The sequence below is a fragment of the Elephas maximus genome, chromosome 23, assembly GCF_024166365.1.
Source record: "Elephas maximus indicus isolate mEleMax1 chromosome 23, mEleMax1 primary haplotype, whole genome shotgun sequence".
Classification (NCBI taxonomy): Eukaryota; Metazoa; Chordata; class Mammalia; order Proboscidea; family Elephantidae; genus Elephas; species Elephas maximus.
This window is the reverse complement of record NC_064841.1, coordinates 24,208,425-24,231,778: the sequence shown is the minus strand read 5'-3', so window position 1 is coordinate 24,231,778 and position 23,354 is coordinate 24,208,425. Positions and strand designations below refer to the sequence as shown.

General features: G+C 35.5%; 1 protein-coding gene across 24 annotated transcripts in view; it reads left to right on the top strand.

Moving 5' to 3' along the window:
• NAALADL2 (N-acetylated alpha-linked acidic dipeptidase like 2) overlaps positions 1 to 23,354 on the top strand; it is a 1,621,055-nt gene that overhangs the window by 1,395,048 nt on the left and 202,653 nt on the right. For 23 of the 24 annotated variants that reach the window (XM_049867803.1, XM_049867806.1, XM_049867798.1 and 20 more), the window contains one exon: positions 509 to 604. The exons of the other annotated variant lie outside the window; for it this stretch is intronic. In XM_049867803.1, coding sequence (XP_049723760.1) covers positions 509 to 604 — 96 coding nt within the window. The remainder of the gene's footprint in view (positions 1 to 508; positions 605 to 23,354) is intronic. 24 annotated transcript variants of the gene reach the window in all.

The window sequence follows — 23,354 nt, the reverse complement described above, 5'->3', positions numbered from 1 at the left end:
AAAGCCATGAAGCGGTTCTACCCCAAATTTTTCTAGTATTGTTTTGAATTTCGTTTTGCAATATTAAAAATATCATGATCACTTTCGCCTAGGATTTTCTAGTTCGTAATCATGTTTGTCAAAAACGGTCCATTCTAACAGTTTTAAAATATATAATTTATAAAATAGAGAAGGATTTTCAGATATAAATTTTGTACTCAGGATGTCTGGCTCTATATAAGCGTGCTTTTGGAAGAAACAAAAAGGTGGCAACTGTCAGTTATCTTTTTTGACTAAAAACTGTTCTTTTGTAAATACATATGATGTCAAGAGTTATAGAATCCTACTCTTATTTTAATTTACTGATAATCTGTGATGAGTTAATTAAATCAGAAGGATGAAGTCCAGCAATCAACAAAAACCTTAAAACAATTTAGAGTCCTTTTGAATCTTTAAAGAAAATCCAATAAGCACTTGAAGAACAAAATCAATGAAGGGTTTTAAATGTTTCTTTTTTGATTTGCTACAGGGTCCAAGCTTTCTCTCTGAGGCCCTTTTTCCTAAACACGCAACAAAAATTGAAGAAATGGATCCTTTTTTCAACCTTCATGAAACCATTACCAAGGTAGGGGAGGAATGCATTCATGAACAGGGTGGGAAAGTGCTTTTTTTTTTTTTTTGGTGGGTGAATGAGAGAAAGGAAAATATCAATTAAAGGAAATCTATGTATTTTGATCAAAAGAATTTTAACACCTCCTTTTTTATTACTTTACTAAGGAGTAAAGATAATAAGCAACTCATCCGAGGTCCTACAGACCCCATACTGATGACTTGCTCCCAAAATCAATATTCAATAAAAAATTAGTTTTTTTCCCTTAATCTGAAAGTAGATTTCTGATATATTCTAAAATATACATCTTAAGTTTACATTGAGAGCAATACAAATTGGATTTGGATTTTTGCTTCTTCAAAGTTTTGTTTCAATATTGCAAAACTTTCTTGTTTGGTGTACTTTTTAGTTCCAATTAAAAAGGCTTCCATTGTTTAGAAAAAGACTGAGTTCATAATAAAAGTTTTTATTTAGGGTGACCATATTTATATTTTCTTAGCGGTGTTTTGTAGTATGGTGAAAACAACGTTTTAAAGTATAGAGGAAATAAATGTAATATTCTGACATCAGATGATACCATATAAATATACGTTTTTACATCTACAAATTATCTGTTTAAACCTGCCTTTTGGTGATAGAATTTGTAGAGAATTTTTTTTTTTCCCCAAATATACTGGATACTTAGAGCTTAGATTTAAGTGGTTTTTTTTTTTTTTTTTTTTTTTGCTTGTTTACTTAAAATGTTATAGGCTTTTAGGGCAATGGAATCAATATTTTCACCATTTTTTTCTGCTTTGCTCTGAATCAGTGAAATCAAGAATTTTTGTGGAAGGGGCAATTTCATACCATGTTGACATCAAATGTATGGTGGGATGATAGTATCCAGCCACATAAAATCCTCAGGCAAGGAAAATGCTAGGTTTTCAGTTTTTTAAAGTTGTAAATGCACAGCTGATTCTGGTCTTGGCCACACATAAGAGCTGCAACTACTGGGAAGCAAGAATGGGTCAGGAAGGAAGTAGGGGAGCATTGAATGTAGCCTGAACATATACTAGAGGTCAATACTTAGTGTGAAACAAACAGAAAATAAGTGACCATTAGAGAGAAGACAAATTTGTGCGTAGATATTGGTACGTACTCCAGTCTTACCCTACGTGTGTTTTCAAATAGATTTGATAAGTAAACAGATATTTGGCTAACCCATTAAATAGCTATTTAAAGGAATTCCACTTATACAAAAAAAAAAAAATTTACAAGCTGTTTAAGTGCAGTAGCAAGATTTCTGTGATGCTTTTTATGATCACATAACGTTTATCGTGTCTACCTGATGACGATCACTTATGTTGTAGACACAGGAAAAGGGCAGAAATCGTGCTTCATACAGTCAATCTTCCTTCAACAGTAGCAGAACTTGTGGCATCATACAAAGAAGCATTAAATAGGTACTTCTTTTTAAAGCCAAACATTTTCTGATCAACAACAAAATAAAAGTGTCTATTGAATAAGGGGCTCTGGTGGTGCAATGGTTAAAACACTCTGCTGCTAACTGAAAGGTCAATGGTTTGAATCTACCAGTTGCTCCATGGGAGAAAGATGTGGCAGTCTGCTTGCTTAAAGATTACAGCCTTGGAAACGCTATGGGGCAGGTTTACTCTCTCCTATAGGGTCACTGTGGGTCAGAATCGACTTGATAGCAATATTTTTTTTTTTAAATCTATTAAATACACAGAAGTTGAATTGAATGTCTGACTAGGAATTAAGGAGAATGAATTTAGTTCTGTCTTCATTACCAATTTACTATATTGTTCAGTAGAAATTTCTTGTATTTTCTACATTAAAATGGAGTGTGCTTATAATATTCTTTCTCACTAGGAGTCTGTTTGGTTCAAAAAGATAATTATACATTTTCTCTAGGAATGCACTCGGTATATAGCACATTAAAACATACTGGTGCCACAGTCTTCAAAGTATGCCCTTACTTGCATTATCTAAATTTTGTTTGTACTTTAACGCAAAAAAAAAACCAAAAAACTAATAAGTTAAACATGAAAGCATATAACTAAACTAAATGCTAAGCATACACTGATAAGGAGTATATGGAAATGGAGTACAAAGTTTAATTTTTGAAAAGTCGAGGTCTTTAGAAGACTTTATTTCACTAAGGATAATAGTGGCATTAACAACAGCATATAAAGTATTAAAAAAAAAAAAAAAAGTTACTGTGGTGTTGACCCCAACTCATAGCAATCCCAAATCAGAGTAGCACTGTACTCCATAGGGTTTTCAATGGCAGGTTTTTCAAAAGTAAATCACCAAACCTTTCTTCTGAGTCATGCCTGAGTAGACTCAAATCTCCAGCTTTCGGTTAGCAGCCGAACATATTAACTGCTGGTACCACCCAAGGATTCCCACAAAAATATTTAATACACTTGTATTCCACAGAGTAGTGTGATATCACAGAAATAACTGTGGCTTTGAATAAAATGATCCAGCTAGGTGTAAATTCTTTCACTGTAAATTATGACAAAATAATAATATGAGAAATACTTTGTAAAATGATGAAGCACAGCGATTATATTATCATACTATGTTCCTTTTAAGAATTGCTAAGAAATTTGAAGTAATTGAATTATTGAAGGTGTGCTATTTCTTATTTTTCCCAATGAAATTTGATGTAGCACCGTAGCACATCGTGTATTTTGTATTGTCTCATTAAATAAATGGAATAAATATGTACATAGAATTCAATCTATTACACCTTCCAAGTGAGTAACTCTTTGCATTATAGACCTTTACTGTAGATCACAAATAGGATTATATGTCAAATTAAGTTATAATTTTTAAGAATTTGAAAGTTAGTAACTAATAGTGCTTTGATGAATTAAAAATATTTTTTAAATAAGATAGTATGCTAAGTAAAATCAACGTTTTGTGTTATGCATTCTTTCCTACTCTTCTTTTCCTTATGGTCAGTCTTCCTTTCTGAGAGTCTATACCTTTCTTTTTTTGATATATAGCATTTTTCTGTAGGAAGGACTTATTTTTTCCTCTCCTACTAAATGGGATAATGTACGTACCAAAATGGCATGTGGTGTACTTCACAAACCATAGCAGAATATCGTATAACTTACATATCTGATAGCACAGTGGATATGGTGTCATTTTCATATCATACAGTGTATCCATTCTAAGTGTACACTTCAGTGATGTTCTTTTATAGGAAGGACATTGGAATCATGCTCATATATGGGATGTGAGCTGCATGTAGTAGTCCTTCAAAGTAGTTTTCTAACGTTGTCCTGTAGTTTTTTGTTTGTTTTGTTTTGTGCTTTGAGAACTATTTTTTTTCAATTTGAATTTATCTTAGAATTTGACTTTTTGATCTAAAGCATGGAACTAAGAAAGTAGTGAGCAATGCTTAATATTGATGTCAGAAGGTGTAATTCATCATGGCTCCAATAACCATCAGGTGGTACAATATAAAGATGTTAAAAGGTAACACTGTATATACATTAAAGTTTTTTTCTTATCCATTATAATTATCTTGAAAAAACAGCACTTTTTTTTAATTATCACAGAAGCAAAACTAATTCCTTCAAAGACTAAGCATGAACTAAATACCAATATAAATCCTACCTGCTTAATCCTTTAATAATTGAATAAAAATCACCATGGTTCATGTTTTGAAGTAGGTTTATTTTTCCATCTACACCTAGGGATTTTCTAGTTATGTTTCTAAATCTTCAACATTTAGCTTATAATTGTTATCAGTTATCTAAGCATTCTAGTAGGCCTCTATGAGTCAAGCATGGAGCAAAACATTTGAAAAAAAAAATTAATACTCAGGAGTGGGCCTAAGGAAATGAACAGGTAAACAAATCATTTGAACATTGTATCGTGAAGGAGATGACAGTAATGTGGACAGAGTTTGGGAAGCAAGAAGATGGAGCTTTTACCTCTGCCTAGGAAACCCTGGTGGCATAGTGGTTAAGTGTTACGGCTGCTAACCAAAAAGTCAGCAGTTCAAATCCACCAGATGCTCTTTGGAAACTCTGTGAGGCAGTTCTACTCTGTCCTGTAGGGTTGCTATGAGTCGAAATCGAGGTCAATGGGTTTGGTTTCAAGGTTAGGTGAGTTGAGAAAGAATTCACCAGAAAGGTGACATTTGAAGTATTTTTATGAGTTTACCATATGGAGAAGATGACAATAAGGTTGCTCAGAGCAATGGGAGATGCATGCATCAAGATGTAGAGATTAGAAAGAGCAAGCTATTCTGGGGGCGTTATGAGTAATGCTGGAAGCCCTGGTGGTGTATTAGTTAAGAGCTAGAGCTGCTAACCAAAAGGTTGGCAGTTCAGTTCCACCAGGAACTCCTTGGAAACCGTATGAGGCAGTTCTACGCTGTCTTATAGAGTTGCTGTGAGTCAGAATGGACTTGAAAGCAATGGGTCTGGTTTTGGTTTTTGGTTTATAAGTAATCCCATCTGGTTTGAGCTTATGATATAAATTTGGGGTGTGATGGGAGAGCAGAGAATGAGATTTAGTAAGAAACGAAGCTGGAAATAAAGTTTGAAAGGGTCAGATGACAAAAAGTCTTGTATGTGCAATTTAAGGAATTGTAACTTTATCTTAATGACAATGAGTTTTCCCTTTAAAAACAGGGTTATTGGTAATGTATGATTAAGAATAAGATATATAATTTGAAAAACAGAAAACAGATTTAAAAGATATTTATAGGATTGAACAATAGGACATATGACTTACTGAATATGGGACATGAAACAGAAGAGTCAAAGATAATTTCAATAGTTGTAGTTTGGGCAAAGTCGATACTATTGAACAATAGCTAACTAGGGGCTAGTTTAGACGTGATAATAAGCTTAACGTTGAACGTGTGGTGTTTTGGAGTGTAATAATTCATCTTGCTGGGCTTGTCTGGGAGGCATTTGAATGTATGAGGTTGAAGCTCAGAAAGAAAAAGGATCTGGAAATGCACTGTCCAATACAGTAGCTGCTAGTCATATGTGGATTTAAATGAAAATAATTAAAATTTCTGTTTCTCAGTCACACTGGCCACAGTTCACATGCATAGCGGCAACGTATGGTAGGTACTATACTAAACGGGGAAAATTATAGGACTTTTCCATCATCACAGACCAGTGTTTCCCTGGCGACATCCCTGCAGAGGAAGAAGGGCTCAGAGGGAGAGGAGAAAGACCTAGGATAGAGAGATTCATGGAGTCTCCAGGAAAAGAATATTACAAGAGAGAGAAAATGCTCAAAAATATATTCACCAAATTAACTGGTCTCTTATAATTTTGAATCAAATCTTTGGCCTTATAGGATTGTTTTCCTCTTCATTTATGCCTGATTCTCAGTTTTTTCCTATTCTCTTGAAAGAGCTTCACATGGAATGTTACCCCATCCCTTTGGTATAATATTTTAGCAGATACAATATTTTACTGATTTTGTGGAGCCTTGGTGGCACAGTGGCTAAGAACTATGGTGAGTTATGGCTGCTAACCAAAAGGTCGGCCATTCAAATCCGCCAGCTGCTCCTTGGAAACCCTATGGGGCAGTTCTCCTCTGTCCTATAGGGTCACTATGAGTTGGAATTGACTCAACAGCAACAGGTTTTAATGATTTTATATTTGTTTTTTTAATAACTTAATAGTTGTTTAGAATATACGCAGCAAAGACAGACACCAAGTTAAATTTCTACATGTACAACTAAGTGACATTGATTACATCCTTCAAGTTTTACAGCCATTCTCCCCTTTCTTTTCTGAGGTATTCTTCCCTTACCTCACTGCCCCCTAAAGTTCCTATCTAATCTTTCAAGTTGCTGTTGTCAATTTGATCCCTTACAGATAGATCTTAAAAGAGCATAATGCTCAAGGATAACTTTCTTTACTGTCTTTACTAAACAATTGTTTGGTTTTAAGAATGGTTCAGGGAATATTTTTGGTTTAAGGTTTAAAGATTACTTCAGGACAAAAGTTTCAGGAGTTCATCCAGCATTCATGGATCCAGAAAATCTGAATTCCTTGTGAATTTAAAATTCTGTTCTGCATTTTCCCCCTGTTCAGAAATGGTAGCTGGGCACCATTTAGTTCTTCTTGTCTCATGGCAGAAGAGGCCATGGAGGCGTTTAGGCACACATTTCATTTCCTCCTCCTACTCCTGACTGTCTTTCTTCCTTGGTTGCTCCAGGCGAATAGAGACCAATCATTGTGCCTCAGATGCCCATTTGCAAACTTTTAAGACCTCAGGCACTATGCAACAAACTGGAAGGTAGAATAGAGGCACTGAACATGTTATTAGGCCAATTAACTCTTTAGCATTTTACTGCTATATTTTTTCCTATAATTGGCATCCACTAAATGTTAACTTATAGCTTATGTTTTAAAAACATCACTACAGCTATACATATATAGAAGATAAAGATCTTAAAATTAAATACGGTTACAGCGCATTTGGGGTGCCTTTCCACTGGCACTTCAAATGTTCTATGTTATATATAAAAATATCTGAATGTGAATAGTACATTCAGTGACACAAAAAGTATCTTATACATGTAGCACCTTGGAAACCAGAATAAAGTTTCTCAAGATGTATCAGTTTATTAGTGTGTTCATTGTTTTTCCCAACTTGTTTATGAAACATTGGTTTTCTTATTTTTAGTTATTATATGGTTTGAAACTTAATAAGTATAGTTTTAAGAAAATATTGTTTTTAAATGAGTGTATATTTCTACCATTTCTTACATAATATCTAAATATGGATCTTTTATTTAAATTTTTTGGTTATTGTAGCATACCAAAGAGTAAGTAATAAGAATGCTTTAATATTTATTCCCATTATATATGTGGAAAAAGTGTCACAGTAGTATTAAATTGCAGAATAAGGCAGTGTTCGTGTAAGGCCTAGAAATCAAGCTAGTAATTCTTATATGGTTTGTATTCAAACATCATAGTGACATTTGCCCTTACTTAATAGCTATAAATTTTAACTCAGTTTTGCAGTGGTGTGAATAAAGGTTAACAGTGGTGTCTTCAATGATGAACAACATTTAAATGACTCTAATTTTTACCATTTTAGTTCATGTTAATGGCATTTGACTACTAATCATCCTTCAGAATTAAGTATGATCACTTTGATTAATAAAATCATATTCCGCTAACATATTACTTTAAGTACATGACTTGTGCAGTGTGGATCCACAATTATTTTTAAATGCCACTACTAAAACTTGTTTATACTAGTTAATATTGTTCAGATTCTTAGAGCATGGTAACTGAAAACTTGAAACAGTGTACTTATAACTATAGAATAGAGAGGCAGACAAAAAAAAAATACAGAATTATTTCAGGATAGATGTAATTCTATCCTGTAGCTTTAAAAAGGAAACCCTGGTGGTGTAGTGGTTAAATGCTGTGGCTGCTAACCAAAAGACCACTATTCAAATCCACCAGGTACTCCTTGGAAACTCTATGGGGCAGTTCTACTCTGTCCTATAGGGTCACTATGAGTTGGAATGGACTTGATGGCAACAGGTTTCTTTTAGCTCAGTAGCCTTATATGAAGTAAGAGAAAAGGGTAGAGACCAAATATCTTTTATTCAGTTCTTTGAGTTTCAAAGGCATGAAGTATTTATGAGGCTAATAGAATTTCTGGTCAGTTTTTTTTTTTTAAATGCTTAAAAAACTTGGTTATAATTTCTAATCTGAAAAGGCAAATGTGAGTGTATTCCAGTTATCTCTAAAACTGATATATTGTTTGGATTAATATGAGAATATGGCATTCTGTTTAGTAAAACAAGTTTAATGATATTCTTTAATCCTATGTTTGTGTGAATTTGAAGTGATTCTGAAGCTGTGAATTTACAGGCTTTGTGTGTACTTTAAAAAACACGGGAATTTTTTTCCTGCTATATCAAATTATTGTTACTAGATGCAAATTGTCTCTACAGAGAAACTACACTCTATGGTTTCATGACATGAGCTAAACCAGAAACTATCCCAAATATGTAATATTTTCAATGCAGAAATTGTACTTTGCAATAAAGAATGTTGGTTGCAGCTCCTCAAGGGAGATGATGGATATTAAAACCAAATCCTTATGCTTTGAAGAGGAAATATTGTAGGTGTATATTTTCTTCACAAACGTATAATTAAACTCAAAATCTTCATTTACTGAAATTAGAGTTTGTGCTGACTATATTTTATCTTGCCTAGAGAGGATTGGTTTATTGCTTTCCATTACGGTCAACAAATATTATAGTTTCTAAATGTGTGCCTTACAATACCAGTTTCTTTTTCCTTTTTTTTTTGCTATTCATGAATGAATCATTACAAAATATGATTGTCAAAATGTGACTCCTTTTTTAAATAGAAGTTAATCATTAAAGTAGATATTTTTCCAAATACCACCATATATTAAAAGAGACATTCATGAGTATTAAGATGGAAATGAATAGAATAATTGTTATTCTCTGAGCATATATTTTTTTGCTTTCTATATATATAACACTGATTTTAACATGTATATATTATAGAATGTAAATATAATGGTTGTATCAGTCAGAATAGTAATCTCTATGATCACCTGTAAATATGGCAATCGTTTTAAGTCACTATGAGTCAGAATCGACTCAGTGGTAATGGGTTTGGTTTTTTTTCTTTCCTTCTTTTTTTGGTATCAACCTACTTCTGGAAGATTTTACATCTAATTCAGGAAGTATTTGCCTCATCTCAAAAAGTAGCACTCTTGGTGATAACTGAATTTTGTATATTCTAAATATATCCTTTTTATTTCAGGGATCTGTGAATAGGTTGAAAGTCAGTTTGAATGTTAATTTTTGTATTTTTTTCTCACTTTGAATAGGAGATTCTTTAACTGTCTACTCATACCAGTCTTGGATAGTACCATTCTTAAAGTGCTTTACAAAAGCAGAGCAATCAATAGATAACTGATTATCTTTAGGTAAAAAAAAATAGGCAGATGAAATGTCCTTCCAAAAAATGCTGTTGGAACAAATTGTGTGTATTAAAAAAAAAAAAAAAATAGAAGTGCCAGGCAATGCTCATTTGTTTAATAAATATAAAACACAACAAAGCAGAAGAATCTGGGTAGTCTTTCGGAGTCTGTTAGATAGACTTTGATCATAATACTTAAATGTCCTGGGATAATACCCAATGCCCACATGAGTGACTATCATGACATAATTACTCTCTCCTGGAAAAGGGGACATACATCTATATCATTAAAAAGATAGGAAACAAAGAAAAAACAAAAAGTGGATGTCAGAAGAGACTCTGAAATTAGCTCTTGAACATTGAGTAGCTAAAGTGAACAGAAGAAATGATCAGTTAGAAGAGCTGAACAGGTGATTTTAAAGGGAGGCTCGAGAAGACAAAGTGAAGTATTACAATGACATGTGCAAAGACCTGGAGTTAGAAAACCAAAAGGGAAAAACACATTCAGCATTTCTCAAGCTGAGAGAACTGAAGAAGAAATTCAAGCCTCGAGTTGCATTATTGAAGGATTGTGTGGGCAAAAAATTGAACGATGCAGGAAGAATTAAAAGAAGATGCAAGGAATACACAGAGTCACTGTACCAAAAAGAATTGGTGAGCGTTCAGCCATTTCAGGAGGTAGCATATGATCAAGAATGAATGGTACAGAAGGAAAAAGTCCAAATTGCATTAAAGGCATTGGCAAAAAACAGGGCTCCAGGAATTGATGGAATACCAATGGAGAAGTTTTAAGAAATGGATGCAGTACTGGAAGAACTCAGTTATCTATGCCAGGAAATTTGGAAGATAGCTATCTGGCCAACCAACTGGAGGAAATCCTTCCCAAAGAGTGGTGATCCAGCCGAATGTGGAAATTATCAAACAATATTATTAATATTACATGCAAGTAAAATTTTGCTGAAGATAATTCAAAAACAGTTGCAGCAGTGCATCAGGAGGAAACTGCCAGAAATACAGGCTGGATTCAGAAGAGAACGTGGAACAAGGGATATCATTGCTGATGTCAAATGGATCCTGGCTGAAAGCAGAGAATACCAGAAAGAAGTTTACCTATGTTTTATTGACTATGCAAAGGCATTTGACTGTATGGATCATAACAAATTATAGATAACATTGCAAAGAATGGGAATTCAGAACACTTAACTGTGCTCATAAGGAACCTGCACATAGACAGGCAGTCGTTTGAACAGATCACGGGAACACTGTGTGGTTTCAAATCTAGAAAGGCATGTGTCAGAGCTGTATCCTTTTGTTATATTTATTCAATCTCTATGCTGAGCAAATAATCCAAAAAGCTGGACTATATGAAGAAGAATGCAGCATCAGGATTGGAGGAAGACTCACCAACAACTTGCAATATGCAGATGACACAACCTTGCTTACTGAAAGCAAAGAGGACTTGAGGTACTTACTAATGAAGATCAAAGATCACAGCCTTCAGTATGGATTACACCTCAATATAAAGCAAAAATCTTCACAACTGGACCAATAAGCAACATCATGATAAACGAAAAAAAGATTCGAGTTGTCAGGGATTTCATTTTATTTGGATCCATAATCAACACCCATAGAAGCAGCAGTCAAGAAATCAAATGACATATTGCATTGGGCAAATCTGCTGCAAAAGACCTCTTTCGAGTGTTAAAAAGTAAAGATACCACCTTGAGGACTAAGGTATGCCTGACCTAAGCCATGGTATTTTCAGTTGCCTCATATGCATGGGAAAGCTAGACAGTGAACAAGGAAGATCAAAGAAGAATTGATGCCTTTGAATTATGGTGTTGCCTGAAGAATATTAAATATACCATGGACTGCCAGTAGAAGGAACAAATCTGTCTTGGAAGAAGTGCAACCAAAATGCTTCTTAGAAGCCTCAGGTACTTTAGGCATGTTATCAGGAGGGACCAGTCCCTGAAGAAGGACATTATGTGTGGTAGAGGGTCAGCAAAAAAGAGAAAGACCCTCAATGAGATGGATTTGCACAGTGGCTGCAACAATAGGCTCAAATGTAAAAATGATTGTAAGGATGGCCCAGGATCCGGCAGTGTTTCTTTCTGTTGTACGTAGGGTCCCTATGAGTCGGAACTGACTTGACGGCACCTAACAACAAAAACAACATATCTTTATCTGTATCTGTATCCCTGTCTGTATCGTCTATATCTGCCTCTATTCTACTTATACCTATACTTATAGCTTTACCTATTTAAAAAAAAAAAAAAAACCTTTACCTATGCCTATATCTGTAACAATATTAATACAGATATAGACATATGTTACCTTTTTCAGTAAAGTATGAATTTCATAATTTCTCAAAGTTTTAAACCTTGGACATGTATATACAAAAAAAAAAAAAAAAAAACCCATTGCCGTCAAGTCAATTCCAACTCATACCGAGCCTATAGGACAGAGTAGAACTGCCCACAGAGTTTCCAGGGAGCACCTGGTGAATTCAAACTGCCGACCTTTTGGTTAACAGCTGTTGCCCTTAACCACTAAGCCGCCAGGGTTTCCTGGATATGTATATTGTGCTGCTATTGGTGTAATACAGAAAATGTTACAAAATGCGTATTATTTTAGCATCCAGTATAACCATCTTTTGAATTATGCAATGTTTTTCTTGAAGAGTTCACAGTAATTGAAATTTTAGGATACAGTGGATGTATTCCTAAATTATGAGTACTTTTGTGTTATAAAATTGAATTTTAAGAACTGAGCAAGAATTATATTTGAAGAAGTCAAGCAAATTTGTGTTTGAAAGTTAAGACAGAGAAACAATATTTATTTTGATTCATTTAGGGTTAATTTATTAGCATTTATTTTTACAAAACTAGAGCTTGGGATCTCATTGAATTTGAAAGCATGGTGGCCTCAGGCCATTTACTGGAGATTCAAATAGTAGTATTTTTGCATTTTAATATAGGACAGCAATGAACAGTCATGATTATGTTCCTCAGTCCACAAGTAAAATTTGAATGGATTTAAGACGGGTTAGAAAACTCACTGTATTCATGAAGTAAATATCTTCTCCTGTCCTCTTGGTAGACATCTGAATGTAATCATCATTCTCAGATTGAAACTCAGAGAAAGTTATCACTCCAGTCATTACTAATGGATTTGGATTTGATATATTAGGCACACCTCTTTGCCAGCCTAGATCTAAAATGCTCATCAGCTTACCTCTACCTTTAAGGAGATGGGTAATCTTTAGAAAATCTATGGAATCATGTATTTAATAAACCTCATTGATATGAGCTTTTTAGGCCTGTGTACTAATTGAACTAGTAGATAAACAATTTCTTGAATGGTGACTTACATTCAAAAGATAAGACACTGTTAAAATACAAAACATTTTTAGACATAGTTCCTTCCTGTTCTCAAGGGATTGACATTCTAGTCAATGTTGGAAATACCTGAATGCCTGCCTAGGTGTATAGCAGGTTTTTTGTTTTTTGGTTTTTTTTTTTCATTGAATTGCTTACCCAAGGACTTCGTGTTTAAAAAAATTTGTTTACCGAACAAGTAGTAATTAATCTATTTAGACTTATCATTACTTCTCCATTTCAACATTGATCCAGATTTTAACCTATAGTCCCTAATTTCCAATGTAATGAAATAAGCACCCAGATACTGAGACATACCCTCCAAATATCCTTCAATTTGACTGTCAGCATTTACTTGTGCCCTGATTTGATTTCTCATGTTTCAGCCTGAGAGCTGTTAGTGAGTATTCCTTCTGTTGCATGGCTACTAGTGATTGGTCTACCAAATAAGCCTCTGGAATTCCTATTTCATCAATAGTTTATAAGCATTGCTATGAAGCCTGAAATTTCTCTTTGTTACAGAAAGGCCAAAGCCAGGATATTGACATTTAATTTAAACAGTTAAATACATACTTTTGCCCAAGTGGTTGAAATATTAATAATCATGCACTTTATGAACTTTTTTTTTATGAACTTAGGGATTGAAATATCAGAGATGTAAAAACCCTGTGGAACACAGTTCTACTATGACTTATATGACGTTGCCATAAATCTGCATTGACTGCATGGTAACTATTTTTTTTTGAATAGAGATATTACATTAATTCTATTTGTTTGGTTGTATTAACATCAAGCTTAATATATAAAGAACTGAGGAAGAATATAAGAAATGTGTGATATTTGGAATACTTGAGAAGTGGGTAATACGTATGAAGCAATTTAAGAACATACGAAAAACATTATTACAAAGGTTTATATAACACAGGAATGAGCAAAGGGTTTGCGTAATTAGTATACACATTGTTATTACCTCAAATCATAAGGATTCTTATCTAAATAAAATAAATTTATTTATTTTTTATTGTGCTTTAGGTGAAAGTTTACCGCTCAAGTTAGTTTCTCATACAAAAATTTATACATGTATAGTTATGTGACCCTAGCTGCTATCCCTATAATGTGACCATTTATTCCTCCTTCCCACCTCGGATTTTCTGTGTCCATTCAACCAGCTCCTATCCCTTTCTGCCTTCTCATCTCACCTCCGGACAGGAGCTACCCATTTAGTCTCGTGTACCTAGTTGAACTAAGAAGCACACTCTTCATGAGTATCATTTTATGTCTTATAGTCCAGTCTATTCTTTGTCTGAAGAGTTGGCTTTGGGAATGGTTTTAGTCCTGGATTAACAGAGACTCCGAGGGGTCATGTCTTCTGGGGTTCCTCAAGTCTTGGTCAGCCCATTAAGTCTGGTCTTTTTACTAGAATTTGAGTTCAGTACCCCACATTTCTCCTGCTCCACCAAGGACTTTCTGTTGTATTCCCTGTCAGGGCAGTCACTGGTGGTAGCCAGGCGCCATCTGATTCCTGGTCTCAGGCTGATTGAGTCTTTGGTTTACATGGCCCCTTCTGGCTCTTGAGGTATTTTTACCTTGTGCCTTTCATTCTCTATTGCTCCAGATGGGTTGGGACCAATCGATGTATCTTAGATGGTCACTTATTAGTGTTTGAGACCCCATATGCCACTCACCAAAGTGAGATGCAGAACGTTTTCTTAAACTCTGTTATGCCGAATGACCTAAATGTCCCCTGAAACCATGGTCCCCAGAACCCCACCCCTGCTATTCTGTCCCTCAAAGTGTTTGGTTGTGTTCGGGAAACTTCTTAGCTTTTGGTTTATTCCAGTTGTGCTGACTTCCCCTGCATTGTGTGTTGTCCTTCCCTTTACCTAAAATAACTCTTGTCTACTATCTAGTGAATTCAACTCTCTCTCTGTCCCTACCCTTGTAACCATCGAAGAATGTTTTCTTCTGAATTTAAACCTTTTCTTGAGTTCTTATAATAGCGGCCTCATACAATATTTGTCCTTTTGCAGCTGACTAATTTCACTCAGCATAATGCTTTCCAGATTCCTCCAGGATATGAGATGTTTCAAGGATTCGTTGTTCTTTACTGTTGTGTAATATTCCATTGTGTGAATATACTATAATTTGTTTATCCATTCATCTGTTGATGGGCACCTAGGTTGTTTCCATCTTTTTGCTATTGTGAACAATGATGCAGTGAACGTGGGCGTGCATATATCTTTTCGTGTGAGAGCTCTTGTTTCTTTAGGATATATTCTAACAAGTGGGATTGCTGGACCATATGGTAGTTCTATTTCTAGCTTTTTAAGGAATCACCACATCGATTTCCAAAGTGGTTGTACCATTTTACATTTCCACCAGCAGTGTGTAAGTGTTCCAGTCTCTCCACAACCTCTCCAACAATTATTATTTCATGTTTTTTGGATTAATGCTAGCCTTGGTGGGGTGAGATGGTAATTCATTGCAGTTTTGATTTGCACTTAAAAAAAATTAAAAATTTTTTTTTTTTATGGCTAATGACTGTGAGTATTTCCTCATGTATCTGTTAGCCTCCTGAATGTCTTCTTTAGTAAATTGTCTGTTCATATCCTTTGCTCATTTTTAAATTGGATTATTTGTCTTTTTCTGGTTGACATTTTACAGTATCTTGTAATTTTAGAGATTAGACCCTGATTCGATATGTCACAGAGAAAAACTTTTTTCCCAGTCTGTACGTTGTCTTTTTACTCTTTTGGTGAAGTCTTTGGATGAGCATAAGTTTGATTTTTAGGAGCTCCCAGTTATCTAGTTATCTTCCTGTGTTTGAGCATTGTTAGTTATGTTTCATATGCTGTTTATGCCATGTATTGGGGCTCCTAGCATTGTCCCTATTTTTTCTTTCATGATCTTTATCACTTTTGATTTTATGTTTAGGTCTTTGATCCATTTTAAGTTATTTTTTGTGCATGATGTGAGGTATGGGTCTTGTTTCCTTTTTTTTGTGGATGGATATCCAGTTATGCCAGCACCATTGGTTAGAGAGACAGTCTTTTCTCCATTTAATGGACTTTGGGCCTTTGTCAAATATCAGTTGCTTATAGGTGAATGAATTTACATCTGGATTCTCAATTCTATTTCATTGGTTTATGTGTCTGTTGTACCAGTACCAGGCCATTTTGACTACCATGGTGGTATAAAAGTTTCTAAAATCAGGTAGTGTGAGCCCTCCCACTTTGTTGTTCTTTTTGAGTAATGCTTTACTTATCCAGGTTCTCTTCCCTTTCCATATGAATTGGGTGATTTGTTTTTCCATCTCATTAAAAAATGTCATTGGAATTTGGATCAGAACTTCATTGTATCTGTAGATTGCTTTGGGTAGAATAGACATTTTCACAATGTTAAGTCTTCCTATCCATGAGCAAGGTATATTTTTCTACTTCGGTAGGTCTCTTTTGGTTTCTTGCAGTAGTGCCTTGTAGTTTTCCTTGTATAGGGCTTTTATGTCTCTGGTTAGATTTATTCCTATGTATTTTATCTTCTTGGGGGCTATTGTAAATGGTATTGATTTGGTGATTTCCTCTTTGACATTCTTTTTGTTGACGTAGGGGAATCCAAGTGATTTTTGTATGTTTATGTTGTATCCAGGTACTTTGCTGAACTCTTCTATTAGTTCCAGTAGTATTTTTGTGTATTCTTTGGCATTTTCTGTGTATGGAATCATATCATCTGCAAATAGAGATACTTTTACTTCTTCCTTTCCAACTTGGGTGTCCCCTATTTCTGTATTTAGCCTAATTGCTCTGGCTGGGACCTCCTTCACAATGTTGAATAAGAGTGGTGATAAAGGGCATCTTTGTCTGGTTCCTGTTCTCAAGGGTAATGCTTCAGAATCTCTCCATTTAGGATGATGTTGGGTATTTGCTGTTGGCTTTGTATAAATGCCCTTTATTAGGTTGAGAAATTTTCCTCTATTCCTATTTTTCTGAGAGTTTTTTTTTTTTTAATCATGAATGGGTTTTAGACTTTGTTAAATGCCTTTTGTGCATCAACTGATAAGATCATGTAGTTCTTGTGTTTTGTTCTACCTATGTGATAGATTACAGTGATTCTTTTTCCAATGTTGCACCATCCCTGCATACCTGGTATGAATCCTACTTGGTCATGGTGAATTATTTTTTTGATATGTTGTTGAATTATATTGGCTAGAATTTTGTTGAGGATTTTTGCATCTATGTTCATGAGGGATACTGATGTGTAGTTTTCTTTTTTTGTGATGTCTTTACCCGGTTTTGGAATCAGGGTTGTGCTGGCTTTATACAATGAGTGTGGGAGTATTCCAACATTTTCTGTGCTCTAAAATACCTTAAGTATTAGTGGTGTTAACTTTTCTCTAAAAGTTTGGTAGAATTCTCCGGTGAAGCTGTCAGGGCCAGGGCACTTTTTGTTGGAAGTTTTTAAATTACCTTTTCAATCCCTTCGCTTATTGTACGTTTATTTAGTTGTTCTACCTCTGTTTGTGTTAGTTTAGGTATGTAGTGTGTTTCTAGAAATTTGTTCCTTTCCTCTAGGTTTTCAAATTTGTTGGAGTACAGTTTTTCACAGTATTCTATTATGAGTCTTTTAATTTCAGATGGGTCTGTTGCGATATTGCCCATCTTATTTTTTATTCTGGTTATTTGCTTCCTCTCGAGCTTTTCTTCTGTCAGTTTGATCAGTGGTTTATTTTGTTGATCTTTTCAAAGAACCAGCTTTTGATCTTGTTAACTCTTTCAGTTGCTCTTCTGTTCTCTCTTTCATTTAATTCCTCTCTAATTTTTATTATTTTCTTTCATCTGGTGCCCGATAGCTTCTTTTGATGCTCTCTATTTGTTCGAGTTGTAGGGTTAAGGTTTCGATTTGGCCCTTTCTTCTTTTTTGGATGTATGCATTTATTTCTATAAATTGACCTCTGAGCATGGCTTTTACTGTGTCTCAAAAGTTCTCTTAGGATGTGTTTTCATTCTCATTTGATTCTGTGAATTACTTTAGTGTGTTCTTAATTTCGTCTGTAATCCAATAGTTTTTGAGCAAGTCGTTGTTCAGTTTCCATGTATTTGATTTATTTTCCTTACTTTTTCTGTTACAGATTTTTACTTTTATGGATTTATTGTCAGAAAAGATACTTTGTAATATTTTGATGTTTTAGACTCTGTTAAGGCTTGCTTTGTGGCCTAATATGTGGTCTGTTCTAGAAAATGTTCCCTGTGTGTTGTAAAAGAAAGTATACTTGGCTGCTGTTGGGTGGAATGTTCTGTGTATGTCTATGAGGTCAAGTTGGTTGATTGTGGCATTTAGATCTTTCGTGTCTTTATTGAGCTCCTTTTTGTATGTTTGGTCCTTCACCAAAAGTGGTATGTTGAAGTTATTATTGTGGAACTGTCTGTCTCTCTTTTCAATGCTGTGAGAGTTTGTTTTATGTACTTTGGAGCCCTGTGGTTGGGTGCATAAATATTTATTATGGTTATGTCCTCCTGGTGTATTGTCCCTTTAATCATTATATACTGTCCTTCCTTATCCTTTATGGTGGATTTTGCGTTAATGTCTGTTTTGTCAGAGATTAATATTGCCATTCCTGCTCTTTTTTGATTGTTGTTCACTTGATATATTTTTTCCATCCTTTGAGTTTTAGTTTGTTTGTGTCTTTATGTTTAAGGTGTTTCTCCTGTAGGCAGCATATAGACAGATTATGTTTCTTTATCCATTCTGCCACTCTCTGTCTCTTTATTGGTGCATTTAGTTCATTTACATTCAGTGTAATTATTGATAGGTAGGAATTTAGTGCTGACATTTTGATTTTTTTTGTTTTTTGCATGTTGACAGTTTCTTTGTTCTGTTTAATATTCTGTGCTGAGTCATTTTTCTTTATGTATTTTCTTTTCATCTTTTTCCTTGTTGATTTTGTATTTGCTGAGTCTATGTTTTTCTTGTTTTTTATTTTGATGTGTAGGATTGTTAGTTTTCTTTGTGGTTATCTCAATGTTTACCCTTATTTCTCTAAGTTTAAAACAATCTTTTATTTCTTGATACCAACTTGACTTCTCCATATGAAAGATCTATGACTACATTTTTTAGTCCCCCTTTTTTGTTTTAATGTTGTCAGCTTTTACACATTGACATCTCTGTTTCCCTATTTTCAGTATTTTAGCTTTGATTTATTTTTGTGACTTCTCTATCTGGGTTTGTATCTGGTTCCTTTGTCCTGTGTTCTTGTCTTGGATTTTTATCTGATGTTATTGATTTTTCTAACCAGAGAACTCCCTTTAGTATTTCTTGTAATTTTGGTTTGGTTTTTACAAATTCATTAAACTTATGTTTACCTGGAAATGCCCTAATTTTGCCATCATATTTGACATACAGTTTTGCTAGGTATATAACTCTTGTCTGGCAGTTTTTTCCCCCGAGGCTTTATATATGTCATTCCATTGCCTTCTTGGCTACATGGTTTCCACTGAGTAGTGAGAGTATAGTCTTAGTGACTCTCCTTTGTAGGAGACTTTTTGTTTATCCCTAGCTGCTCATAAGATTCTTCGTTTATCTTTGGTTTTGGCAAGTTTGATTATAAAATGTCTTGGTGACTTTCTTTTGGTGTTCACCTTGTGTGGGATTCTATGAGCTTCTCGAATAGATAGCTTCTCATCTTTCACAATATCAGGAAAGTTTTTTGCCAACAAATCTTCAACATTTCTCTGTATTCTCTGTTATTCACCCTTGTTCTTGTTCCTCGAATCACTCATAAATTATTCTTCTTGATAAGGTTCCACATAATTCTTAGGGCTTCTTCATTTTTAAAACTCTTTTATCTGATTTTTCCTCAAATAAGTCAGCGTCAAGTACTTTATCTTCATTGTCACTAATTCTGACTTCTTTTGCCTTAATTCCACTCCTGTGACTTTCTATTAAGTTGTCTAGTTCTGAAATTTTATTGTTAATCTTTTGGATTTTTGTTTGCTGTCTCTCTGTGGATTCTTGCAGCCTGTTAATATTGTCCTTATGCTCTTATATAACCCTCTTAAGTTCCTCTGTTGCTTTGTCTGCATGCTCCTTGACTTGTTCTCCATGTTTCCTGATCTTCTTCCTGAACTCTTAAAGAGTTCTATATATTAGTCTTTTGAACTCTACCTCTAGTAATTCCAAGAAATTATCTTCCTCTGGAAAATTACCTTGATTCTTTGTTTTGGGCACTTGCTGAAGCCATCAGGGTCTGCTTCCTTCCATGTGCTGGTATTGACTGTTGTCTCCAAACCATCAATACGTTATTATATTTATTTATTTTATGTTTGCTTACTGTGTCCTAGCTTCTTGTTTTGTTTTGATATGCCCAAATAGGCTGGTCATGTGAGCTGGTTTGCTTATTGGTGTCTTTGAAGCTCTCATATCCTGTCTCCAGGTAGCTAGAGCTATTACTAGGTATGTGTGCCTGGGAGTCTGTTTACTTTTCTTGCATGGATTCAGCTCAGGTGTCCAGGTTGTCAGTCACCAATTTTGTGGTGCAGGCTCTCACCTACAGTCCTAGATGAGTAGGGATGATTGGAGTAGGCACAAGTATATGGCTCCAGTAGGGGGTCATGCTCTGATCAACGCAAGGGGCTGACTGCTGCCCCCGAGTGTCTGGGTGAAAGGCATGTATCTGTTCCATAGAATGTGTTGGTAGGTGTGTTTTGCAGCCGGACTTTGGGCACCCAGTGCCATTGGCTGTAAGGACTGGGAGTCACCACTTATTCTTGGACTCCTGTTGTGGGTGGTTTGGTACATTGACTGGAGCCAGCAGTCCTCAGGCCCCTGATGTGGGCAGGTGGGAACCCTGCTTAATGGGCAGGATGGTGTCAAATGTCACAAATCTGCCACTCATCCTTGTAGCAGATACAGATAAAAATAGGCTTCAGGTATATACCCTGCTACACTGTGTAAATACCTATGCTGTTGAAATGGGCCTACACAGGCCTGTGCAGGAGTGAAAGGCATTCAAAGTCTGTTAGGCCCTTCAACCTGTGCCTAGGCAAAGGGGCTGTGCTTTCTCTTGAGTTCCCACCTTAGGGGAGCTGGCAGATTATTTTTTCCTATTTGTTAATTTGTTCCCTCTCCAAAGCTGGGAGAATGGCTCAGAACATGTGACGGGTCCTACTTCCAGCACAGGGACCGCAGCAATCACTGAAGCCAGACCAAGACCTGGAGCAGAGCAGGGAGGGGCAGGTAAATGGGAGAAATGAACTTCCCAAAAGGTTTTTTTTTTTTTTTAATCCATGCAGTAGGTGGCATAGCGGTTAAGTGCCATGGCTGCTAACCAAAAGGTTGGCAGTTTGAATCCACCAAGCACCCCTTGAAAACTCTATGGGGCAGTTCTACTCTCTCCTATATGGTCACCCTGAGTCGGAATTGACTTACCAGCAACAGTAATGGGTTTGGCAGTAGGTTAGATGCTTGCTTTTTTTTTAGATGCTTGTACTTGTCTTTTTCTGATTGAGCACCATTTCTCGGTGGTTCTGGAGGTCTCTGGAGACTTTCTGCTGCTCAGTCTCTCCCGATGTGGAAAATGCATCCCGAGCACCACTGCTTGCCTCACCGCATGCACCAGCCAATCCAGCCTGCAGGGTGCTGGTGTCAGCCAGGTCAGGTCTGGCAAGCCTTTGCTGCTTCCGAACTGTCTTCCCCTCCCCCGTCACTTGGTCTGATTCCTTTAATTTGTTTTTGATGTTCAGAGCTCCTGGATTGTAATATATAATCGATACACTTGTTTTTTCGAGTCTTTGTTATAAGAGGGACCACAGGAAGTATCTGACTACTCTGCCTTCTTGGCCCCACCTCCTAAAATAAATTTGTTTAAAAACAAACAAACCAACCAAAAAACACAACACAACCTTATGTACCATATAGGCATTTGTCAGAGCCCTGGTAGTGCAATGGTTAAGAACTTGGCTCTTAGCCAAAAGATTGGCAGTTTGAATCTATCAGCTGCTCCTTGGAAACCCAATAGGGTTGCTATGAGTTAAAATCGACTCGACAGCAGTGTTTTTTGTTTTTTTAATAGACATTTATCTGATCCAAGTAATTAACTGATTTCAAGGGTAATGGAAATATTAGATGGATTCTACGATTTTCATTTACCTTTTTTAGTCATTTATTTCCTCAGCAAAGAGCTGGATAGAAGACTCAGATGGTATTACTAAAACTCTTCTCCATCCATTTCATTCATGTCCTTCAGAGGGCCCTAGGCAGATTTTTTATATATTTTTTATTTTAAATAAGTTAGTTATGAAATCAAGCTGTGTGACTCCAAGTTGTGTTTAGAAAATCCCTATGCCTAGGGACCATTTGCCTACAGTTTCAAGAGTTGTCACAGATTGCTGTGTTCTCTCAACTGGTAACATGGATTTCACAAGTATGGCTTCTCTAAGTACTAGTTATTAGTCCATGAAGTTTTTTGTAGCTACTTTTGCAATTAAGGGGCCGCGGTGGCACAGTGGTTAAGAGCTATGGCTGCAAACCAGAAGGTTGGCAGTTCGAATTTACCAGCCACGCCTTGGAAACCTTCGGGGCAGTTCTACTCTGTCCTATACAGTTGGTATGAGTCGAACCGACTTGACAGCAATAGGTTTGGTTTAAATTAAAAATATTTTAATTTAAAAATAAATTGCAAGACTATTTTCAAGAAACCTACACAGATTAAAAATATATCATTTGGAGAATGTGAACAAGCATAAGAATCTTTATTCAAGCATAAGAATATTTATTCATTTAGTTCTTTCTCTAAAGAGTCCACCAAAACAAATTCCCAGTGATCTCTGATAATAACAATACAGTATTAACTTTGTCAGTCTTTAACATTCCAGCCGCTTCTTAATGAATTCTAGTTGTTTATGTGTGTGCCTAATTTGCCCTAATGGATTATAAATTTCTAGAGTGAATTTTATTCCCCTTGACCATCTTTATATGTCCCATAACACCTAACACAGTAACTTTCACTGATAAATCATTAATCAGTTAATTTGCCATCAAATCTATTCTGACTCATGGTGAGATCATATGTGTCAGCATAGAACTGTGCTTCCCAGGGATATAATTATATGACTTTTCTGAACTAGATCACCAGGCCTTTCTTTTGAGGTCTCTGTGGGTAGACTTGAACCTCAAATCTTTTCATTAGCAGCCAGTAGCTTTAACTGTTTGCACCACCCGGGGACTCTGATAAGTCATACTGTTAAATACTTATTTAACTAAACAACAATCTGTTCATTAATACATACTTCCCTGTGTTTTGACTCAATAACAGTCTGTTCATTAACATGTACTTCTGCCTACTTCAGCTACAACATGAAGCATCATGTTTGCACTATTGCAGCCAGGATTGGGAGTGACAGTTTACTAAGGGTA